The sequence below is a fragment of the Vigna umbellata genome, chromosome 1 (genome assembly GCF_029865625.1).
Source record: "Vigna umbellata cultivar VRB3 chromosome 1, Vumbellata_1.0, whole genome shotgun sequence".
In the NCBI taxonomy this organism is placed as follows: Eukaryota; Viridiplantae; Streptophyta; class Magnoliopsida; order Fabales; family Fabaceae; genus Vigna; species Vigna umbellata.
This window is the reverse complement of record NC_142165.1, coordinates 61,862,282-61,881,892: the sequence shown is the minus strand read 5'-3', so window position 1 is coordinate 61,881,892 and position 19,611 is coordinate 61,862,282. Positions and strand designations below refer to the sequence as shown.

Genomic DNA, 19,611 nt, shown 5'->3' with positions numbered 1-19,611 from the left:
TTGTATTTAAAAAGAATCACCTTTCAACCATAGAATGTTCATCATTATTTAACTACAACAAAATTAAACAATACTAAAAACGAGACGAGAAAAACTAAAAATGTTGGCTTGTTTGTCAAAGGGGATCAGTCCCCCTAGCTTCTTTTTAAAATTTTTAATATATATAAATAAATTCTACATTTGAAAAATGCACTTAATTTATAAATATATTTAATTTTTTTATTGATTAATTAATGTTTTTAATTAAATAAACTAAAATTATAAATTGAACATTTCGGTAAAAATTGGATATCTTAAATCAGATAAGAAATATAGAAAATAAATAATTCAATTGAAAGTTAACAATATTTTAAACTAGAAAATTCAAATATTTTATTTTTATTTGTGTTTTCTATTTATAAATAAAGTTGTTACAAATGTATTTTTTAAATAAAAAGATATTATTTTACTTAAAAAATAATAATAAAGTTCAAACACATTTATTTTGTGCTAGAATATCTTTTAGATTACAAAATCTATTAATTAAATTAAAACCTCACCTGAAATATTTTTAAGTTTGAAGAGAAGGTAATTTAATGATATGATGGTTATTTAAATGATATTATTTTTAAAGAACAAAAGGTAATTTAATTTTTTTTTATGAAGAATTCCTAAACATGAGCAAAGCATATAATATTTAGGAAATAATTGCATTGAACTTATGAGCATAAGTTGAATGGACAAGAAAAAAAGGGTAGTGGATGAGTGTTTTTTTTTTGTTTTAATTTGATGGAAGTGAAGTGATAAGGAAGCAAAGTGAGAGAGGTGGAAAGAAAGATGAGGTGCTCATTCAGCCTCCATGTTCCCAAAGCTCTTCCTCCTCTTCCCATTTCCTCCATTGGGACAACTTCTCTCTTCTTTGCTTCCAAGCACAAAAACTCTACTAGGCCTTCCCAATCACTATCTGTACTTTGCTTTTTCATCTGCTAACTCATTCTCTGCTACTTCTGCATAACCTCATTTCATTCCTCAACTCATTGCAGGTCTCATGCTGCACCCACAAACCAGATAATCATCTCACTTTTAACTATACCAATTTCGCACTGCATTTCGGAACACTCTTGGCCTTGGTGAGATTCTTTCTACACTGAAATTCACTTCTTTTTACTCTTTCACCAAACAAGTACCTAAAGATTCATTGCTTAGAAAATTGAAGTGTGGGTTATTTGAGCAGGCGGAGCAGCCAGTGTTAGCAGTGACAGGAGAGAATAACCGGCCAGAACTCTCCTGGGTTTTGACTCAATGGGGGATTGGTATGTTTGTTTATTTCCTTGTGGTGCCAGTAAGTTCCTTTCTTTCAAAACTTTCTAAGTTTGTCCAAATTATACATCTATCAACAGCATCCAAAACTGAGTTTTAATGTGAGTGGCCATAATTGCGTGAATTGCAGCCAGTAATCATGATATGGCTTTGGAAAAGATGGTATAGAAGAGGGTTGCTGGAGATGTATCTGCAATTCATGTTTGTCTTCATTTTCTTCCCCGGGTGAGAAACTCTTCCCTCTAAAAGCAAAATAAATATATGTATACTGATACTACTACCACTCTTACTGTGTGCGGTGATAACAAATCTTCTGTAGTTGGTTGCATTTCTCTTTTGAAATTATTTGCTGTAACAATTAGCAACACGTTTCAAAAAACACCCGTGTAAAATCTTGCAGGGTTATTCTTTGGGCACCATTTTTAAACTTCAGGAAATTCCCACGAGACCCTGACATGCAGTACCCTTGGTCTGTACCCGAAGATCCTTCAAAAATCAGAAGTTCATATTCAAAGTACCCATATGCCGAACCTGAAGATTATGATAATCTATAAATCTGGACTAAAACACAACAAAGCAGCTGTTCTATGGTAATTCTAGAAGTTTAGTTCACCAAAACTTTGTTGTAAATGTATAATTATACCTATTTTTCTGCTGTCTATTACAAAATGAATATTCAATGTCATACGTTTGCAAATTAATGAACATCGAGCAATCCACTTTTGCACGTTCAACAGAATTTATGATATCAATCATGCAAGGAAATTTCAGAATATCTGATCAAAACGCGTGGTTCAACAGTTATAAATCAGTGTTTCTGAAATATAAAAAATATAGCACTTATCCACTGAAAATATTTCCTGCTTTATATATCGACCATTCGATATGCTCTTCAATTTGTTCAATTAAAGGAAAACAAAGCATCGATAACAGGGAAGAAGCAACTGAAAATGACAACCATCAACCCGTGATAACAGAAAAAGGTAGAAAAAATAATTCGCAATGCACCACGAAAATTCCTCTGATACAACTACATTAACTTCAGGATACAGCTGTAGTTACCTCATTGGCATTTTGCCAGCGTACTTAATATAAAGGCATAAATAACTAAAAGTAAGACTCAACAAACACAAGAACAAATAAATTATAAAATAGTCTAACTAAAGTAAACCTCAAACCATTGTTGACCTCGGCTATCCTTTGTTGCCTGAACAGGATTTGATTTGAACTAAGTGTACAATCTCCGCATTTAGCACTTTATTATGAGGCTATTGGTTCACTGTGCCCATTGTGAATGAGTGGGGCTGAAACAAAAATTGTTTGAAGCAACCAACTGCTAGTAATGCGGAATATTCTCAAGTACTCAGTACTGAGAGTTGAAAACTTCGGAGAGCTTCTTAAAATCCAAAGATTCCATACCGGGGGACAAAAGAACGGCAGCACCCACAGCCAAAGCAAGAACTGTTAAGGTTAAACAAGACGTGCATCCATGGCTTCGTGAGACTCTTCCCAGGATTATCTTGCAATATTTATCCGCATTCTTGAAGTATGCGTGACGAGCAGCATCAGTCTCGGAAGCCAATACTTTCTCATTCTGCGTCCAAAAATAGTTACATCATTACATACCATGTCCAAACATTCTGCTACTTCAGTACAATAAAACACAGTTCAACCAGTCCATGTCACAGTGTTTGAAAGCAATCCCAGACACAATAAACTGAAGATATAGATCTTTTGACTTATTAGAAACTACCTTTTGCTTAAAATTTTTCAAGGTATCCCTCAGTGACTCATAAGGAGACAATTTTGTTGATAGCTCCTTCCAATCATCGGAAAGCTTCTTCAGAGCTGAAACACTTGCTTCAATGTTGTCTTGATAAACTTTTTCCTGTTCATATAAAACAAGGAATAAGATCAAAGAAGTAAATCTAGTTTCATGGTTGGGTTAGATAATAAGCTCAATGAGGATGGCTTATGTTGGTTGAGGGAGTAATTGATTGTAAGTAACATTTTAGCAGGATTTGGCAGAGGTTGGCGGTCGTGAAGAGAGTGGCAGAGATGATTAGGGGCATTGGGTTTAGTTAGAGATTAACACTCTCAGTCTTTCTCTAATAAAAGAACCATTACCTATCAGATTACCATTTATCTCAGAAACATCCAAAGAAATTGTCTCTTATAATAAGTTGTCTTGCTCCATCCAAAAAACATCAATAGCTTGCTTAAATCGAAGAGAGTAAGCTTTAAGACAAAAAACACTCACCCATTGCTTGTAGCATTCTGTGTTTTGACTCAAACACCAAATTAAAATACCAGCTGCTTCTTTAGATAACTCGGGATTGTCTGAAAAATACATGTTTTAGAATACACTCGGCATTTATTTCATCAAAAAGGAAATGAGGCACAAATAAAATAATAAAACCAGGTTTGCGTACTTTCTCCAGCTGCTTTGATAGCAAAATTGAATATCTGCAGCGAAACTTGTTTCATTGCTTTACTTCCAGTAGAACCTCCAAGAGCCACCTCTTTCAGAGTGGCATACACGGCCTCAAATCTTTCGGTAGCCTATATGTAAAAGCAGCAGCATATTGATTTAAATTTTGAAGATTTGGAGCTATGATACACTTAAATGCAAACATATAAAGCCAGCTGAACATATCTACCTTTACTCTAGTCGAAGATGGAGGGAAAGTAACCCAGAGCAAAATTTCAAATGCAGAAGGAGGAATTAATCGTTCCCCTTTTCTCACAGCACTATTTACTAAAACAGGCCGTGCTTTTGGGGTAGACAAAATTCTGCCATCAAATCACAAAAAACGCAATGGTGGTGATGACAATAGCAATGATGAGTTAGTGACATAAATAAAATAAGGGCAACAATGTTTTCATACTTTTCCACCAGCTGCAAAACCAAATCCCTGGATTGGGGGTTACCACTTTTGCCAATCACTATGGGTAGGAGATTCCGTGCCCAAGCATACAAACCGACTGAGAGATCCCCTACAGAGGCCTATACAGAAATATTAACCATTAACAAAATGAAAGGAAAATGATGTTACATTTCTCTTTTAAAAGTCAAATAACTCAAATTTTAGGGGATTGGTAATAAGTTATGGTTATTTTGGCATCTATGCCTCACCTGAGCTATCATCCATACAATCACTGGAAGCTTATCTTGCCCTTGATACTTTGTGTTCTCCCTCAATGTGGGCAACACAGTTATTAGAGCATCTGGCTTTCGGCGCAATACCATTGCTAAAACAACAAACATGGCAACCTGCAGGTAGTATAAACTTAATGTTTGTTTACAGCTAGAAAGAATAGTATATATAATCAAGTAAAGGTTGAATGTGATTTAGGACCAAAATTACAAAAAAACTTGTCAAGACAATTTTTGTACCCTCAATCAGAAGATAAACAAACTACAATAAACACAAGAACGGTATAAATCAAACATAACCTAATGGATATTCAAATAGAAGCAATTGTTTCATTTGCAAGTGCATTTAGTTACAAGAGAGAATAATGAAGCAAAACAAACTGACTCGTTAACACAAACAAAAAATGATAATCTAAATGTTTGACCTCCTATGTCATTAAATGCCCATTCCGCAAAGGGAAAAAAGAAAAATTACGTACATTATATCTGTGTGTTGTGTGTGTCAGCCATATATGTCTCTAGAGCACCTATTTGTGTCATCTGTCTTGACATTGACTATTCATTCACTAGGGGTGTAAGTGTCAAAGAAGATCTTATAGAAATTGGAGGAAACATAAATTGAACTAACTAAATATATAATTTTGTAGCATCGCTTCCTGCAGTGTTTATGCCATAATCATTTGAACAATTAGAAGCAGAGATTATCCTATCAAAACTAACATCTAGTTGCAAATAAATAAATTAATATTGATAGATCAAATTGTACTAAAGCATATCCCATAGAATTTCAAAGTCATGCACCAACCATGCATCCCTACTGCGTTTGGTTTGAAGAGAATATTCGGATTTATAAGTGACCATGTGTTCACTAATTAATCATGGTTGACAAAATTGTTTAATTGACCCTCTTAACTGTTCAGTACATAGGATATTTTAGAGTCCCCTCGATAGAGTTGCAGGGTGAGTGAATAGACAGCTAACTTATCACCCCAATTGTATTTGGTTAGAAGAGAATATTGCAATAAAAATAGGAAGATGTCCTTTATTAATTGATCATGCTTCGGGACAAGATTGTTCAATTGACCTCTTAGCTGTTCAGACATGGGTCTTCCAGAGACTTCCCTTAATAGACAGCTATTCTGTATTGAAATTTCTCTTTTAGATTAGTTTTGTTTCAATTTGGTGGGTCACTTTCTATCTCCCAACACAAGCAACTTCTACTATCCAAAAATCAAAAGAAGAATAAAATCCACTAGTTCTAGACACAGACAAGTATTCAGTGTAATACCTGAGATTTTGAAGAAACTTGCTGCACAGCTTTTTTGGAACCCTTTGCCGCAGTTTGCTGGCTACCCAAGTCAGCAAGAATGCTATCTAAAGACCAAAGCAGAAAGGAACTAAGTGCCTCAGGAGACCGGTGGTTGATCCAGTCAACCGATGTTTTATATACAGCTTCAGATATGTGAGAAAGTGGCATCTGGCAGAAAGAAAATTCATCAATAAACTTCATAGGAAAATATCAGAAACTACATCCAAGATTCTGAAAAAAACACTAAAAGATAGAATATGAATGGCTGTATAATAACTATAAATATTCGTCAAATATTAATATCCCATAAAATGACAAGAACAAGACTCGGTACTATGATTCTGTAACTGATGAATGAATGCTTTTCAATAACTATGATTCTCAAATCATAAATCACCAATAACAAGACACAGTACTGTTTATCATGATAGAAAAAGGTAACAGATTTAGGAAAAGTCTTCCTTGACTAACAATATTAAATTGCCAATTTTAAAATAGTAAATACAGTAGACGATACAATATGCAACAATATCACAACAGATTTAGTAAGACAAATGAAAGTGGGAAAACGTCCATTGGATGCGAATGATATATGAAATGTTGCTTCCTAGTTTTCCGCTTAGGAAAGTGTTAATTCCCGTTTGCATTTTTCAAAATGAGTTTCCTGACCCACGCATAGTAGGAAACCTCAATTAAATTTCACTACAACAAAGACACTTCACAATTCATACATACGAAGAGATAATTGACAGCATAACAAACAATGTCATAAGTTAAAACAAATAGTTACAAGTAACAGTAGAAAGGATGAAGCAATATAACTAAAATGTGCATGAAGAACATGGCACTCACTATAAAGCATTCATATACCCTGAAAAGTTACACAAAAGTTCATTCCACGAAACCAATTGGAGCTAATCAGGGCTTTTTCTATTGAAATTGCAGACAAAACACATACAAAAACTGTTATATCTCATGGCAACTACATTAAAAAAACTGCTGACGTGTTACTTTAAAACATGCTGGCAGCTAACTCCAATTTATCTCACCATAGGGCTTCCTCACAGGATTTTACTACATATTTATTTTGTAAAAGAAAGCAACGTCCTTTTAACATCGGATCTTATTGCTTCAGTCGTTTCTTGTTCAGTAGTATAGTCTGCGCCCACTGTCGTATGTATATCTCCGTCAAATGTTCAATTTTCATGTAGACACTGCCTGAACAAGACCGATGACAGCAAAAAGTCCGTACCTTTTACCAATATGTTGCCACAGATCCTGGGTGCTATCATGATTCACACAGACAAATTTCAAAGTCTATATGCATGCCACATTCCATAATAACCTAAACACTTCAGAATCATTAAACCAACAAATTGAAATTCTTTATATAAATTTACCTAGAAGAAAACAATAAGAAAACAAGGAACTCAACACTCACATCGGTGATCTTAGCAACAGGTGACTCCCTGAACAACTTCACCCAGGGAAACTGAGATGCGGCCACGGCAGAAAAAGCACGTCCAAAATAATCAGCGAACCGCATCATCAATATGTCCTGCTGCGTCTCGAACGATGCCTGAAGTGAAAACAGACAAAAATTCAAAATCAAACTAAGCGAATCGAAAGTATCGTCTTCCTGATCCACAGATCAAACCGAAAACACAAAACCCAAAAATGCGCCATTCAATTGACAATGTCCTACCGATATATCAACGAGGAAAGCGCCCAGATCAGCAGGGTCGATCTTAGCCGCCGCCTCGGCCACCGTAACCTTAGGCTTTTTTGGCTTCTTCTGCTTCACCTTTTTCTCCTCCGCCTTCCCGTTCTCCGTGGAATGCTCCACATTCTCGTCGTCTTCGTCATCTTCTTCGTCATTTCGAGACCGCTGCTTTGATCTGCCCGGCGCGACATCGTCGTCGTATGCGGCATCGGCTGCCTTCCGCGCCTCCAGAATTTTGCGGCGGCGATCCTCCGATTGCAGTTCCAGTGACAGGAAAATGGCATCGGAGCCGGACAAAGTCCCGTTTGGAACGAGCTTGTTGGAATTAGCTCGAGAATCGGAGCCGTTGGCGGTGTTGTTGGTCTTCTTCTTCTGTTTCTTAGCGTAGGTCACCTTCTGCCAACCGTGGTCGGAGCCATTAGAGATACCGTTAGATTCGGCGTGCGCGGATTCCGAGGCTGCTGCGTGCTTTTCCTCCATTAGCGTGGATGGAACCGTGATTTTCTGTGGTCTTTATCGCAGGTAAAATGCGAAGGGGAAATAAGAGAAAGTGATGGAAAGGAAGAGAAAGTGAAACGAAAACGTAGAAGGAGAAGAAGAAATTCCAAAAGACAATTTTTATTTTTTTCAAACTGTTGACTTCTGATAATTGACCACGCTCTCGCCCTCGAATAACGGAAATGCCATGGGGTAGTTGTGTTGAAAGGAGCACGTGTTTCGTCAAATAGGCTCTTAACACGTGTAAAACTTCAATCTGCATTGGTACTATCCTTATTTAATTGGAAGACAATCATTAAATAATAATCTTATCTCAAATTTTATTTTTAAATGTAATATTCAAATATGTGTTATTATATGCTTTCCTGGGATTTTATTCCTTTTTAAAAAATATTTATTAAAATCTTAACTTATAATCCTAAACCCTAATAATTATAAAATATTAAAATTATATGCAAATTGTAACAAAATTATTGTTTTTTTTATAATTTTACACCAATTAAAATAATTACCACTCTCAACATCTTCAACATGGACATGTTCCACCTACATTATTTCTATCTAACTTACTAACCACCAAAATTAAAATTAGGATAACCTATTAACAAAAGCAACTTTAGAACACCATATCTATACACTCATCCTCACACTCTTCTTTCTAATATCTGGTTATGTCATATCTAACCTAATTTTAAAGTACAAAACACCTTTACTTTATCATATAAACTAAGAAACTTTTACAAATTTGTTTTTCTTAATTTTGTAACTTACTTTTAAGACATATATATTTGATATTATTTTTCTTAACTGTTTTCATCTAATTATTACTCTTATTTGATATCTATATAATAATATTTTGGTTTAATATTTGATATAACATCCCGAAATATAGCATGAAAATGCACATATATTTTCTTTTAAGCAAGAGATACAAATATAATAATACAGAATCATTACAAATTTTTTATCTAATTTTTCAAACAATAGTTAAGTAGTCTTAGAAATAAATTCGAACCAAGGGAAAGAATAACAATATAGCATATATATATAATTTATTCATGTATACTATTATGTATTGACTTCCCCCTCAATGGACTACTACTTAGTCTCGTTGTCACCTACATCCCCATCTATTCCTGCCATAAAAACGATCATCGAAAAAAGCCCATAGAAACCAACATGAAAAAAAGGAAAGGTAAGCTAAAAAAATAAAATTTTGAGCAGTCCACAACATGTGAAAACCACTAACATTTCTGTTTCAGTGTACATTTTCCTGTGTGTCTTTGTTGCTCTTGGCTGTCTGGGTTGCTTGCTGGTTGTCTGGGACGCGTGCTTTTCTCCAATCATTGTTGTTCATACTCGCCAAAGGAGGGGGAGGTACCTGCAAAGATACTCCGACGCTCAAGTCAGATGTGAATTATGGAGCCTCAGCTCTCAAGAGAGTGATTATGATACTGCTCTGAAATATTATTTAGAGTTTCTAGACATAAAGAGAACGTATCTGGACCTTGGCCCTGCCACTGTATTTATAAGCAAAATACAAATAACCACCTTACCTAAAAATGTGGTTAGTGGCTTGATAAATATCTTAACCGTTTAAGATATTTTAATGAATATCTTACTACATAACATGCCCCCCAAGTCCGAGTTAACGGTTCCGTTTTACGGACGTGGTAACTATAGGACTTATGAGTTTGAGGGAGGCTGTATTCGCTGTGGTATGAACGTTTCCAACCAAGGATGACCGCACGGTTGAGTTTGATGGGCCAAAAGGAGGCGAAGACGAACGACAAAAAGCTGGAGCGACTGGGGCCGAACGTGAGGATACATATGACCGAGCGGTAGAGGCTGAGTGGCATGCGAGGCCGATCGTGAGGGTTGTATGAACGTTCGACATATAGGTTGTCGAGCGGTCGAGTGGCAAGTCAGACTGAGCGGTTGAAACCAAAGGGAAGTCGAACGGCCGACTGTTTTGAACGCTCGTACACATGGGTTGCCGAGCGGTGTCTGAACGCTCGTTGATATGAGTGGACGAGCGGTTTCGTCACGCTCGTTGAAATGGATTGACGAGCGGTTTCTGGACGCTTGATGACATGGATCGTCGAGCGATGTTTGGACGCTGATTGAAATGAATTGTCGAGCGATTTTTGGACGCTCGTTGACATTGATGGTTGAGCGTTGAGGCCGAACGACCGACTTTGTGAACGTTCGTTGACATTTGATTGTCGAGCGTTAAGGCCGAACGACTGACTGTGTGAACGTTCGTTGACATTGATGGTAGTGCAGATGAAACCAAATGACGAACGCTTTCGATGTCGAACGACAGAATGTTTGCTAACTTGATGTTCTTGGGCGAACATAAGCTAGGTTAGGGGATGGTTCCCTAGGTTTGATGGTCTGGGTGTTCTAGGGCGAACATCTACCAGCGGGAGTGTATCTCGTAGAACGCTCGTGGACATGGATTGTCGAGCGGTTGATGTTCTGGGTGTTTTTGGGCGAACAAGGGCCAGAGGGAGTGTATCCCGATGTTCTGGGTTGTTCTTGGGCGAACAACGGCCAGAGGGAGTGTATCCCGATGTTCTGGGTGTTCTTGGGCGAACAACGACCAGAGAGAGTGTTCTTGGGCAAATTCCTTTGAGTCCGAACGACCTCCTGTTTGAGCGCTCGGTTTTCGGTTGATCGTCTACTGCGACCTGCACAAGATATATAATATATATGTAAAAATATGGAGCGTTGTAAACCTGGCGATCGAACGTCAATAGGATCGCATGGTGGAGCGTGCGTGCCGATAGATGATCGAGCTGTAGAGGTCGAGTTGAACGTCAGGGAGGTCGAGCGTTCGTGAAAACGAATGCTGGAATACTTGAGGTGCAAATCGTCGAACGACTGAGGCGAAAGGGTGGACGCCAGGCGGCCGAACTACAGCTGAACAACTGAGGCAAGCGGACGAACGTTATTGAGTCCGACTGGCTGATAATCAGTGGGATCGAATGGCCTAAGGCTTGAGTGCTCGTGTAGATGTATGGTCGAGCGGTAGAGGCCGAATGTGAGACCGAGTCGTTGAAAACCAAAGGGATGCCGAACGGCCGAAGGGCGAGGACGAACGGGTGACTGTTAGGACGCTCGTTCACATACTGATTGTCGAGCGTTCGAATCCAAAAGCGAGGACGAACGCGCGACTGCTTGGACGCTCGTTCACATGCTGGTTGTCGAGCGTTCGAATCCAAAGGGCGAGGCCGAACGACCGATTGCTTGAGCGCTCATACACAGGGATTGTTGAGCGGGTGAAACCAACTGTCGAACGCTTTTGAAGTCGAACAGCCGACTCCTTGAACGTTCGTGTGATACGTGAGGTCGAGTGTTCGAGCGTCCTCGTAGCCGAAAAGCCGGACGTACGCGAGGCTGAGTGTGGGACGTTTGAGGACGAACGTTAGAGAGATCGAGTGACCGAACGTACAGAGGCCGAACAAGAGTATGGCCGAACGATTGAGTGTTGAGATCGTGCATGACCGAACGCTAGAGACCGAACGTCAAGGAGATGGAATGATGGCCGAATGATCAGTGAGTGACTGTTAGGCCCTTGAGGCCGAACGTCGATGATGAGAGAAGTGACGAACGCTATAGGCCGAACGTCCGTGAGGCCTAATGGTGACGCCGGATGGCTGATCGTCAGCTGGGTCGAACGACCGTGGCGCTCGGATGTTAGGACGCTCGTACGCAGGCACTGTCGAGCGTTCAAATCCGAAGGGTGAGGCCGAACGGCCGACTGTTTCACATCGATGTTGAGCGAAGCGATGAACGCTCTAAGCCAACCGTCCGTGAGATCTAATGGGCGAACGATTGGCTCCAAGAGAACGAACGTCATTGGCGTCAAGTGGCCGAATTCAAATGGAGTGTCGAGCGGTTGAACGTGAGGGCGGTTTGGACGCTCGACACTTAAGTTGAACGCGTGGACGGTTTGAACGCTCGTCACATGGCTTGTCGAGCGGTTTCCGAACGCTCGTTGATATGGATTGTCGAGCGGTGTTTGAACGTCAGTGGCGCTCGAACGCTGACATGCTCGTGTTGAAGTATGGTCGAGCGGTAGAGACCAAGACACCGAACGTCATTGAGGACCAATGTGCGAGCATCAGATGTAGTTGAATGAGCGAACGCTTGCGGGTTCGAGTGGACGAACGTTACTGAGGCGGGTGGCCGAATGGTCGAGGCCAAGCATGGTCGAACGTTGGGGACCCAGTGGACGAACGTTATGGAGACGGGTGGCCGAACATGAGTGAGGCGGAATGGTTGATCGCCAGGGATGAACGTTGAGGCCACTCGGTCTTGTCGTCGATCAAGGTGGACGACCTTGGTGGTGGCTCATTCTTGATGGTCGACAAGGAAATGGTCAATCGGCAATGAAGAAGGTTTTGTCGATCGGTCACGGTCGACGCTCTGTCTTGCTGTCGACCAAGGTGGACGACCTAGGTGGTGGCTAATTCGTGATGGTCGACCAGAAAATGGTCGCTCGGTCTTGCTGTCGACCAAGGTGGACGACCTAGCTGGCGGCTTATTCGAGATGGTTGACCAGGAAATGGTCGAACGGCCTCGCTGTCGTTCGGTCGAGTGTTGCAACGCTTATGGTCACTGATGGCCTCGCTGTCGTTCCTCAAAATGAGCGTACGATCAGTTAAGGTCGACCGTATGTTGTCGATTCACTAGTGGTCGACTGAGTGGACGATCGATCGAGGTGTTGTCGTATCAGTGGTCGACAAAATGTACGATCGGTCGAGGACGACCGTCTGCTGTCTATCGCCAATGGTTGACAAAGTGGGCGATCCTGGAGGATTGTTGAGTCTATGTGCCGGAGGGATCGGATGGTTCAGTATCTAATCCTTAAAAATAGGGTTCAGGCCAAGTTAGTTGGATGATGTGGAGGCAGAATCGAACGACGCGTGAATTGTGCGAGGGTTGCGGAAGACGTGGAGAATGGGTCTGACAAGACACCGAAAGGGTTTACCCTGACAACCGTCTTCTTCCTGCTTCTCTGTAAAATCCTTTTCTGCCCTAAAAAACCCTAGAATCAGCCACACTGCGGAACGGCCGATCAAGGTGATCGAAAACCATGGAATTCCCAGGTTTGGGATGGACTAGCGGAAACGCAACCTAGCCCTGGCTCGTTGGGCTGCGGATGGCGCGGAGGCGGAACCGGACGGCGAGGTGATCTTTCGTGTGGGAGTCCTCCGCGAAAACTGTGAGTTTGCTGCCGGCGAGCCTGCTCATGTGACTGGAACCGAGCTCCTGGCCTTGGGTTGTGATTGGGGAATTTAGGGTTTTCAGAAGAGATGTTGCCATTGAAGACGAAGAATGAGAACCTGGGCTCAATTTGGGGATTTAGGGTTTTCTGTTCTCAGTCTCGACTCTGATAATTCATACATCAATTAAACACAGAAGGAAACCCCAAATATTTTCTCGGCAGAACCTTTGGTGGTGGCTGGTGGAAGGCAAAACAGCGTGCCCCAAATCGGAGAGGAACCCATTTCAAAGAAAACGAAGGAGAGAGCAGTACAACCGGTTTTAGGAAGCGCCGTTGACTCTAGGCAACGCTGGCAGCAGGCTCGGTAGTGGCAGGCAACGTAGTGATGGTGGGGAGAGCTTGACGGAGAGCGGCGACCCTGGTCGGCACGGTGGTTGAGTTCGCCCAAGAACCGATTCATGGAGGAGAAGATTATCCCTCTCGCGCGCAAGGAGAAGAGAAAAAGGGGAGCTTGATTCCGTGGCCGGCGACGAGCTCGACGAATGGCGGTAGCCCTGGTTTGGTGGCATCAGCCGCGACTCGCGATGGTCGGGCTCCTTCAAACGGCGAAGACGCGGCACGGAGAGAACCTCGCACGCGAGAAAGGAGGAGGGGAAGAGCTCCGGTGACGACCGACGATGGTCTTGACGGTGGGCATGCTGGTGGCGGTATGGAGGTAGCCGGTGGCGGCCGGTTTGGGCGGAGATAGTGGCGAGTGTGCGGGACTGGGTGGGGGTACCTCTCGTTAGCTGCTTTGGAAGAAAGATCTAGGTTTTTGGGTGTTGGATCTGACCCACAAAGAGGTGTGATTTCGCTGATGTGCTCATTGTTGCGATTTCGCAGAGGTGCACGTGCTGGCGGTGATGGAGTGGCTTTATCCGAAGAAACGATTCATCGAGGCTGAGGCTCCTCTTGTGGCTTCTTTGGGTTGGCACTCGGCCCCACGGTGGGCGCCAAAATGTTTCAGTGTACATTTTCCTGTGTGTCTTTGTTGCTTTTGGCTGTCTGGGTTGCTTGCTGGTTGTCTGGGACGCGTGCTTTTCTCCAATCATTGTTGTTCATACTCGCCAAAGGAGGGGGAGGTACCTGCAAAGATACTCCGACGCTCAAGTCAGATGTGAATTATGGAGCCTCAGCTCTCAAGAGAGTGATTATGATACTGCTCTAAAATATTATTTAGAGTCTCTAGACATAAAGAGAACGTACCTGGACCTTGGCCCTGCCACTGTATTTATAAGCAAAATACAAATAACCACCTTACAAATGTGATTAGTGACTTGATAAATATCTTAACCGTTTAAAATATTTAAGATATTTTAATGAATATCTTACTACATAACAATTTCCAATGTATTAAACATTTATAATAATGAAATTCTTATTATAATAGAATTAAAAATAATACGAATTCTACACGAAATCATAAACGAAGTAGCATGATCGGCCATTATACTGCACGATTAATCAGACACTAGACTACATGATCTCATAACTAACCACTATATTGCATAGTTGACTGGCCACTTGACTGTATGATTTCAATCATAAAATAAATACTAACACGGGTCACTATAATCCTTAATTTTTTTTAAATATATTTTGTTTTTATAGTTATTTGGTTTTGACAATTGTATTAATACTATATATATATATTTTTAGTTTGAGATAATTTATTTTATTTTAACAATTTTATAACGTTTTATGAGTGCTAATAATTAAAATGTTACACAATACAATTAACTTTAAAAACATGAATAAAACTGAATTTTCATTTTTAAAAATAGAAATAAGATACTCAATCCTCTGTTTGCCCCCACCCATAATTATACTGTGATTAATTAAACAAATCAGTAATAAATTTATTCATTGCAGAATATTTATACCATTTAAGTAACAATTAATGCATGTTTATGTAAATAAAAATAAATAAATAGTAGTAAATTTTTATCTATAATGGAGTATAAATAGGTAAATAGTAACTTAGGAGGTAAAATCATTCTTAATAACTAAAACAAAAATGGTGTTCAGACTCCAACTCTGCCCATGTCTTTTTGTCTCATGGTTCTTTTCATTCTTTATGTTTCCAAGACATGCCTTTACATTCAAGCTAAAACGCAGAATTAATATCTCTGATAACTACTCCCATAATCTCAACTGTTTCATTTTCCCAGTAAAGTCCATTATTACATGTTTGCCAGTGATAATCATCATACACAAAAAATTAATTATTATAAAAGTTAATTTTTATATTTAAATAAAAATTGAAGGAAAAAATAATGAATGTAAAATGTGTAAAAAAATTGTTAAATGTTAAATAATAACACCTTAGTTAATTTTTAAATATCTAAAAAAGTATAGAAGGACATACTTTGTTTACTTTTAGTCACAAAATGGGATAGACCATATCAGCTGATATTGTCATTCATATCTTTAATAACTTATTTATTTATTTTTTACTTTTACGTGTTAGGAACCAAAACTCAATATTTTGACCATAGATTATGAAATTTATTGAAAAGTTATTCAAACACTAGAAAATACAGTCACCAAATGCTTATATATTCTTTTGTATTATTGTTAAATTACTTGTTGGTCAATAAATTGTAATTTTAAAAGAGAAGAATTTCAACCTATAGCAAACCTAATGTAGAGGGGATTTTATCTTCTAATAAAACTTTTCTAAATTAAAATCATCATTTTATTATTTTTACATTTTAAGTAATTGTTTTTTTAATTGAATTCTTTTCTGATTTGATATTTTTTTAAAATTTAACCATTTTTTAATTACGAAACTATCTACAAAATAATTAAAAACTATTTATATTAAAAATATAAAAAATATTTATATTTAACTTTATAACTATATTATATATATATATATATATATATATATTATATATTATATATATATATATATATATATATATATTAATTTTTATATCATATTTTACAAACTGGATTTTCGCAATACTTGGAAAAGCAGAAGAAATTTTATCTATTTAGTATTATTTTTTTTTTGTTAAAACTTTTATTAATTTCCATATAACTTATGAGAATATATATTAATAAAACATGTGTATGGTAAAGACATGTATATATGATCGCAGTTAGTTTTTCTAAAATGATTGGAACATCTGGACGAAAAGAGTCCAAAATCTCGTCCCAAAAATATTACTAAATTATTAACAATAGTTTTCTGTAAGCTTATTATTGGGAATACGACTGTGATCACTAATGAAAAAGATTTAAAATATTAATGTTTCCATTTATTTAAAGTGAGCTTTTCAAATTTTAGTATATATACATAATAGAAAGAGAGAATGTGACACAAATAACATGTAAAATCATAACATATTAAAATAGATCTGAAAGTTTTTTTAAATTTACAAATACTTTATATATTTAAATCAATAATAAACTAAATATGAAAGTTCTTTTAAATTTACAAATACTTTATATATATTTAAATAAATTTTGTGGTGACTAATGAAAATAAACGAGTTTCATCATAAATAATAAAGTAACCTAAAAATATCTCATTTTTATTTAAATTTCTAAAGTCATATTTCTCGTTATAATAATCAAATATTTACTTATAGTAAATTTTATCTTTTCATATTAATTATTATCATTGTATCTATTTATTTGTCACAAACAAATAAAATAATAAACATTTAAAACCAAACAATATAACTAAACAAATAAATAAGATCTTTATGTATAAATAAATATAAATATAAACAAGTAGAATTATGTGCAATTGAATATGTAAGATTTAATAAATAAATAAATAAAACAAGTACATGATTAAATACAATATAAAAGAATAATTAAATATGTATACGAAAATAAATACAAATAAACAAATTAATAGAATAAGTGTATGATGAGATATAAATATATTTGAATTGTAAGAGTCAAATAATAATTATATATATATATATATATATATATATATATATATATATATATATATATATAAATACTTACCAAATTTATTTTTTAGTTGACATTTTTTAATAAATATAGATCATGAATAAGAGTAAAATTGGTAAGGAAATATGTACATCAAAAACCAGTTATAAAATCGTTACAAATCATTTTTATTAATTTTATGAACAATTCTCTTTATCAATAGTCATAAAGAATAAAATGATTATATATATATATATATATATATATATATATATATATATATATATATATTTGTAAATGTTTTCTTAAGTGATAAAAGTTGTCATCAATATTATTTCTGAAAATTCACGTTGTTACTATATATATTACTCAATGTCCATCATTAGAATTATTCTAAATCTTTTACTTACCGGATACCATTAATTAACTTTAAAAGATTTAAGTCATTAAATATATTTATTTGTATAAATAAAATAATGAAAATATATTTCATATCCGGATTTTGTAATAATGGTTTATATTTTTTGAATTAATTAAGGATAATCCAACTATAATCCAAACCTATAAAACAAATTGAAAGGTAAAAAAAGGAAATTAATTAAAATCCCGATTATTATTTGATCAGAGATTAAGACAGCGCTCATTATGCTATCATGCCATATATGTATAGAAAGCAAAGAAAACCAGAGAAGCTTAAGAGATAACACAAACCAGACTTTCTTGAAGAAGTAAACGATTGCTCGAAAAAAGGAAAAAGGAAGATCAAAGAGGTATGTGCACTTGTACTTGAACAAAATAGTAAACTTTGAATCATGAAAATGTTAATGTTATTTATGTTGTATGCATTCATGCGAAAACTTTGGTTCTTTTTTGCTGCATATCTTCAGCCTAACACTGTCATCGCAACCAGAACATAGATGAATTTGCGTTGCAAAGAAACAATTTTGTTGTTGCAAAATGTTGTTCTATATTACTATTTGCGTATAAACTTTTGTGCAAACACTTGGATAGTGAATGTTGGCAATTGTTGTTGTGTGTGGCAGAAAATGGGGCGTGGAAGGATACCCATGGATCTGATCGAGAAAGAGAAGGCTCGAAAGACAACATTTCAGAAGAGAAAGAACGGATTAATGAAGAAAGTTTACGAGTTTTCAACACTTTGTTCAGTTGACGTTGGTGTGATTATCTTTGCTTCAAAGTTTCTGGATGAACCTGAAATATGGCCACAAGACCCAAGAGAGTTGAAACGTGTGATTCAGAAATATCTGAACACTACCAGTGATAGGCGTCCAAAGGTGTATGATGTGGAAGAGTATTTCGATGAAAGGATGAAAAGGATTGAAGGAGAGATTTCCAAAGTGCACAAAGGGAAGATCCAGCTCATTTATCCAACCTGGGATGACTCTTACGATACTCTTGAAGAGGAACAGTTGAGGATGTTTGTAAGCATTTTGGATGCTAAGCTTGATGCTTGTAATCAAAGGATGAACATGTTCAAACGAGATTCAAAGGGAAAAGTAATAGCAGAATCAGACAATGATGAAGCACTTGTTCCTTACTTGGCTCCAACTTTAGGTAATCACCTCAGTTTCATGCAGAACATGTCTCAAACACAGGTTTTTCCTACTAATGATAACAATCAAGTACCATTTTATCCATGTCAACTCAGTCAAAATTCTCTACCTTCTTTGTTTCAATTGGGTCAAAACTTTACCCAATTGATAGAAAAAAATATAGCAGTGGATTGGAATAATCAAGTTGGTACAAGTGATCACAGAATTGATACACAACAGGAGGATAGAACAAACAAAAACCAAAACCCATCATCGTGCTATTACGATGCAAATATTCAAACAATGCAGCCGTATAATAATGTTGCTTTGCAAACTCTTCCTGCTCAATTGCAGTGCGATGCAACATTCCAGAGCCTGTCAAATCGACCAGGTCCATCACAAGGATTTGAACCTAATGATGTTTCTAATATGCTTCAACCTCATTTTTTAAACTATATGCACAGAAGAAACTAGATCCTATTTATTTAGATATTTATTTTTCTCTTACAGAATAGTATGTTTGGATTTTAGTTTTTTTTTTCTGTTTTTTAGCAGTTCTTGCCTACAACAGTTATAACAATAATTTTGTATTAGATTCTTTTGATTTGTTTATTTAGAAAATTTTGGTGCAATGATTATTCCATGAAAATTGTGACATTTGTAGAATGAACTAGTATTTGTTAATTTGAATTATTATTAAATATTTTTTTATAATGCTTACAAATATATTGTATTAAGGTTGAAATTGACTAGACAAATAAATGATTTGGTGTAAAAAGAGTCATTATATATTATTTATAATAGATAATTCACTTTGAATTAATTGATTTTTTATAATTAAATAAAATATTATATATATATATATATATATTATTCATTCAC

General features: G+C 36.8%; 3 protein-coding genes across 3 annotated transcripts; 2 read left to right on the top strand and 1 right to left on the bottom strand.

The window, feature by feature from the left end:
* Positions 1 to 771: 771 nt before the first annotated feature.
* LOC124838709 (NAD(P)H-quinone oxidoreductase subunit L, chloroplastic) lies at positions 772 to 2,004 on the top strand. Its single transcript, XM_047314384.2, has 5 exons — positions 772 to 945; positions 1,023 to 1,109; positions 1,214 to 1,321; positions 1,430 to 1,524; positions 1,700 to 2,004. The coding sequence occupies exons 1-5, from the start codon at positions 817 to 819 to the stop codon at positions 1,851 to 1,853; spliced, it is 573 nt and encodes a 190-aa protein (XP_047170340.2). The 5' UTR covers positions 772 to 816; the 3' UTR covers positions 1,854 to 2,004.
* A 266-nt stretch (positions 2,005 to 2,270) lies between these two features.
* LOC124838703 (uncharacterized) lies at positions 2,271 to 8,084 on the bottom strand. The gene is made up of 10 exons (XM_047314379.2): positions 7,471 to 8,084; positions 7,207 to 7,344; positions 5,745 to 5,933; positions 4,436 to 4,573; positions 4,188 to 4,306; positions 3,960 to 4,092; positions 3,732 to 3,861; positions 3,560 to 3,639; positions 3,053 to 3,187; positions 2,271 to 2,893 (listed from the first exon to the last, which is right to left on the bottom strand). Exons 1-10 carry the CDS (start codon positions 7,966 to 7,968, stop codon positions 2,663 to 2,665), a joined length of 1,791 nt encoding a protein of 596 aa, XP_047170335.1. The 5' UTR covers positions 7,969 to 8,084; the 3' UTR covers positions 2,271 to 2,662.
* Positions 8,085 to 18,222: 10,138 nt separating this feature from the next.
* LOC124838707 (agamous-like MADS-box protein AGL82) lies at positions 18,223 to 19,203 on the top strand. The gene has a single exon (XM_047314382.2). The coding sequence runs from the start codon at positions 18,223 to 18,225 to the stop codon at positions 19,201 to 19,203; it is 981 nt and encodes a 326-aa protein (XP_047170338.2).
* Positions 19,204 to 19,611: the final 408 nt, after the last annotated feature.

Coding starts and splice junctions, on each gene's coding strand:
- LOC124838709 (XM_047314384.2), top strand. CDS start 817: ATGAGGTGCTCATTCAGCCTCCATGTTCCCAAAGCTCTTCCTCCTCTT. Junction 1,110..1,213: donor TCGGAACACTCTTGGCCTTG/GTGAGATTCTTT, acceptor TTATTTGAGCAG/GCGGAGCAGCCAGTGTTAGC. Junction 1,525..1,699: donor GTCTTCATTTTCTTCCCCGG/GTGAGAAACTCT, acceptor AAAATCTTGCAG/GGTTATTCTTTGGGCACCAT.
- LOC124838703 (XM_047314379.2), bottom strand. CDS start 7,968: ATGGAGGAAAAGCACGCAGCAGCCTCGGAATCCGCGCACGCCGAATCT. Junction 4,307..4,435: donor TTGTATGGATGATAGCTCAG/GTGAGGCATAGA, acceptor ATTTCTGTATAG/GCCTCTGTAGGGGATCTCTC. Junction 3,188..3,559: donor CAGAATGCTACAAGCAATGG/GTGAGTGTTTTT, acceptor TTATATGAACAG/GAAAAAGTTTATCAAGACAA.
- LOC124838707 (XM_047314382.2), top strand. CDS start 18,223: ATGGGGCGTGGAAGGATACCCATGGATCTGATCGAGAAAGAGAAGGCT.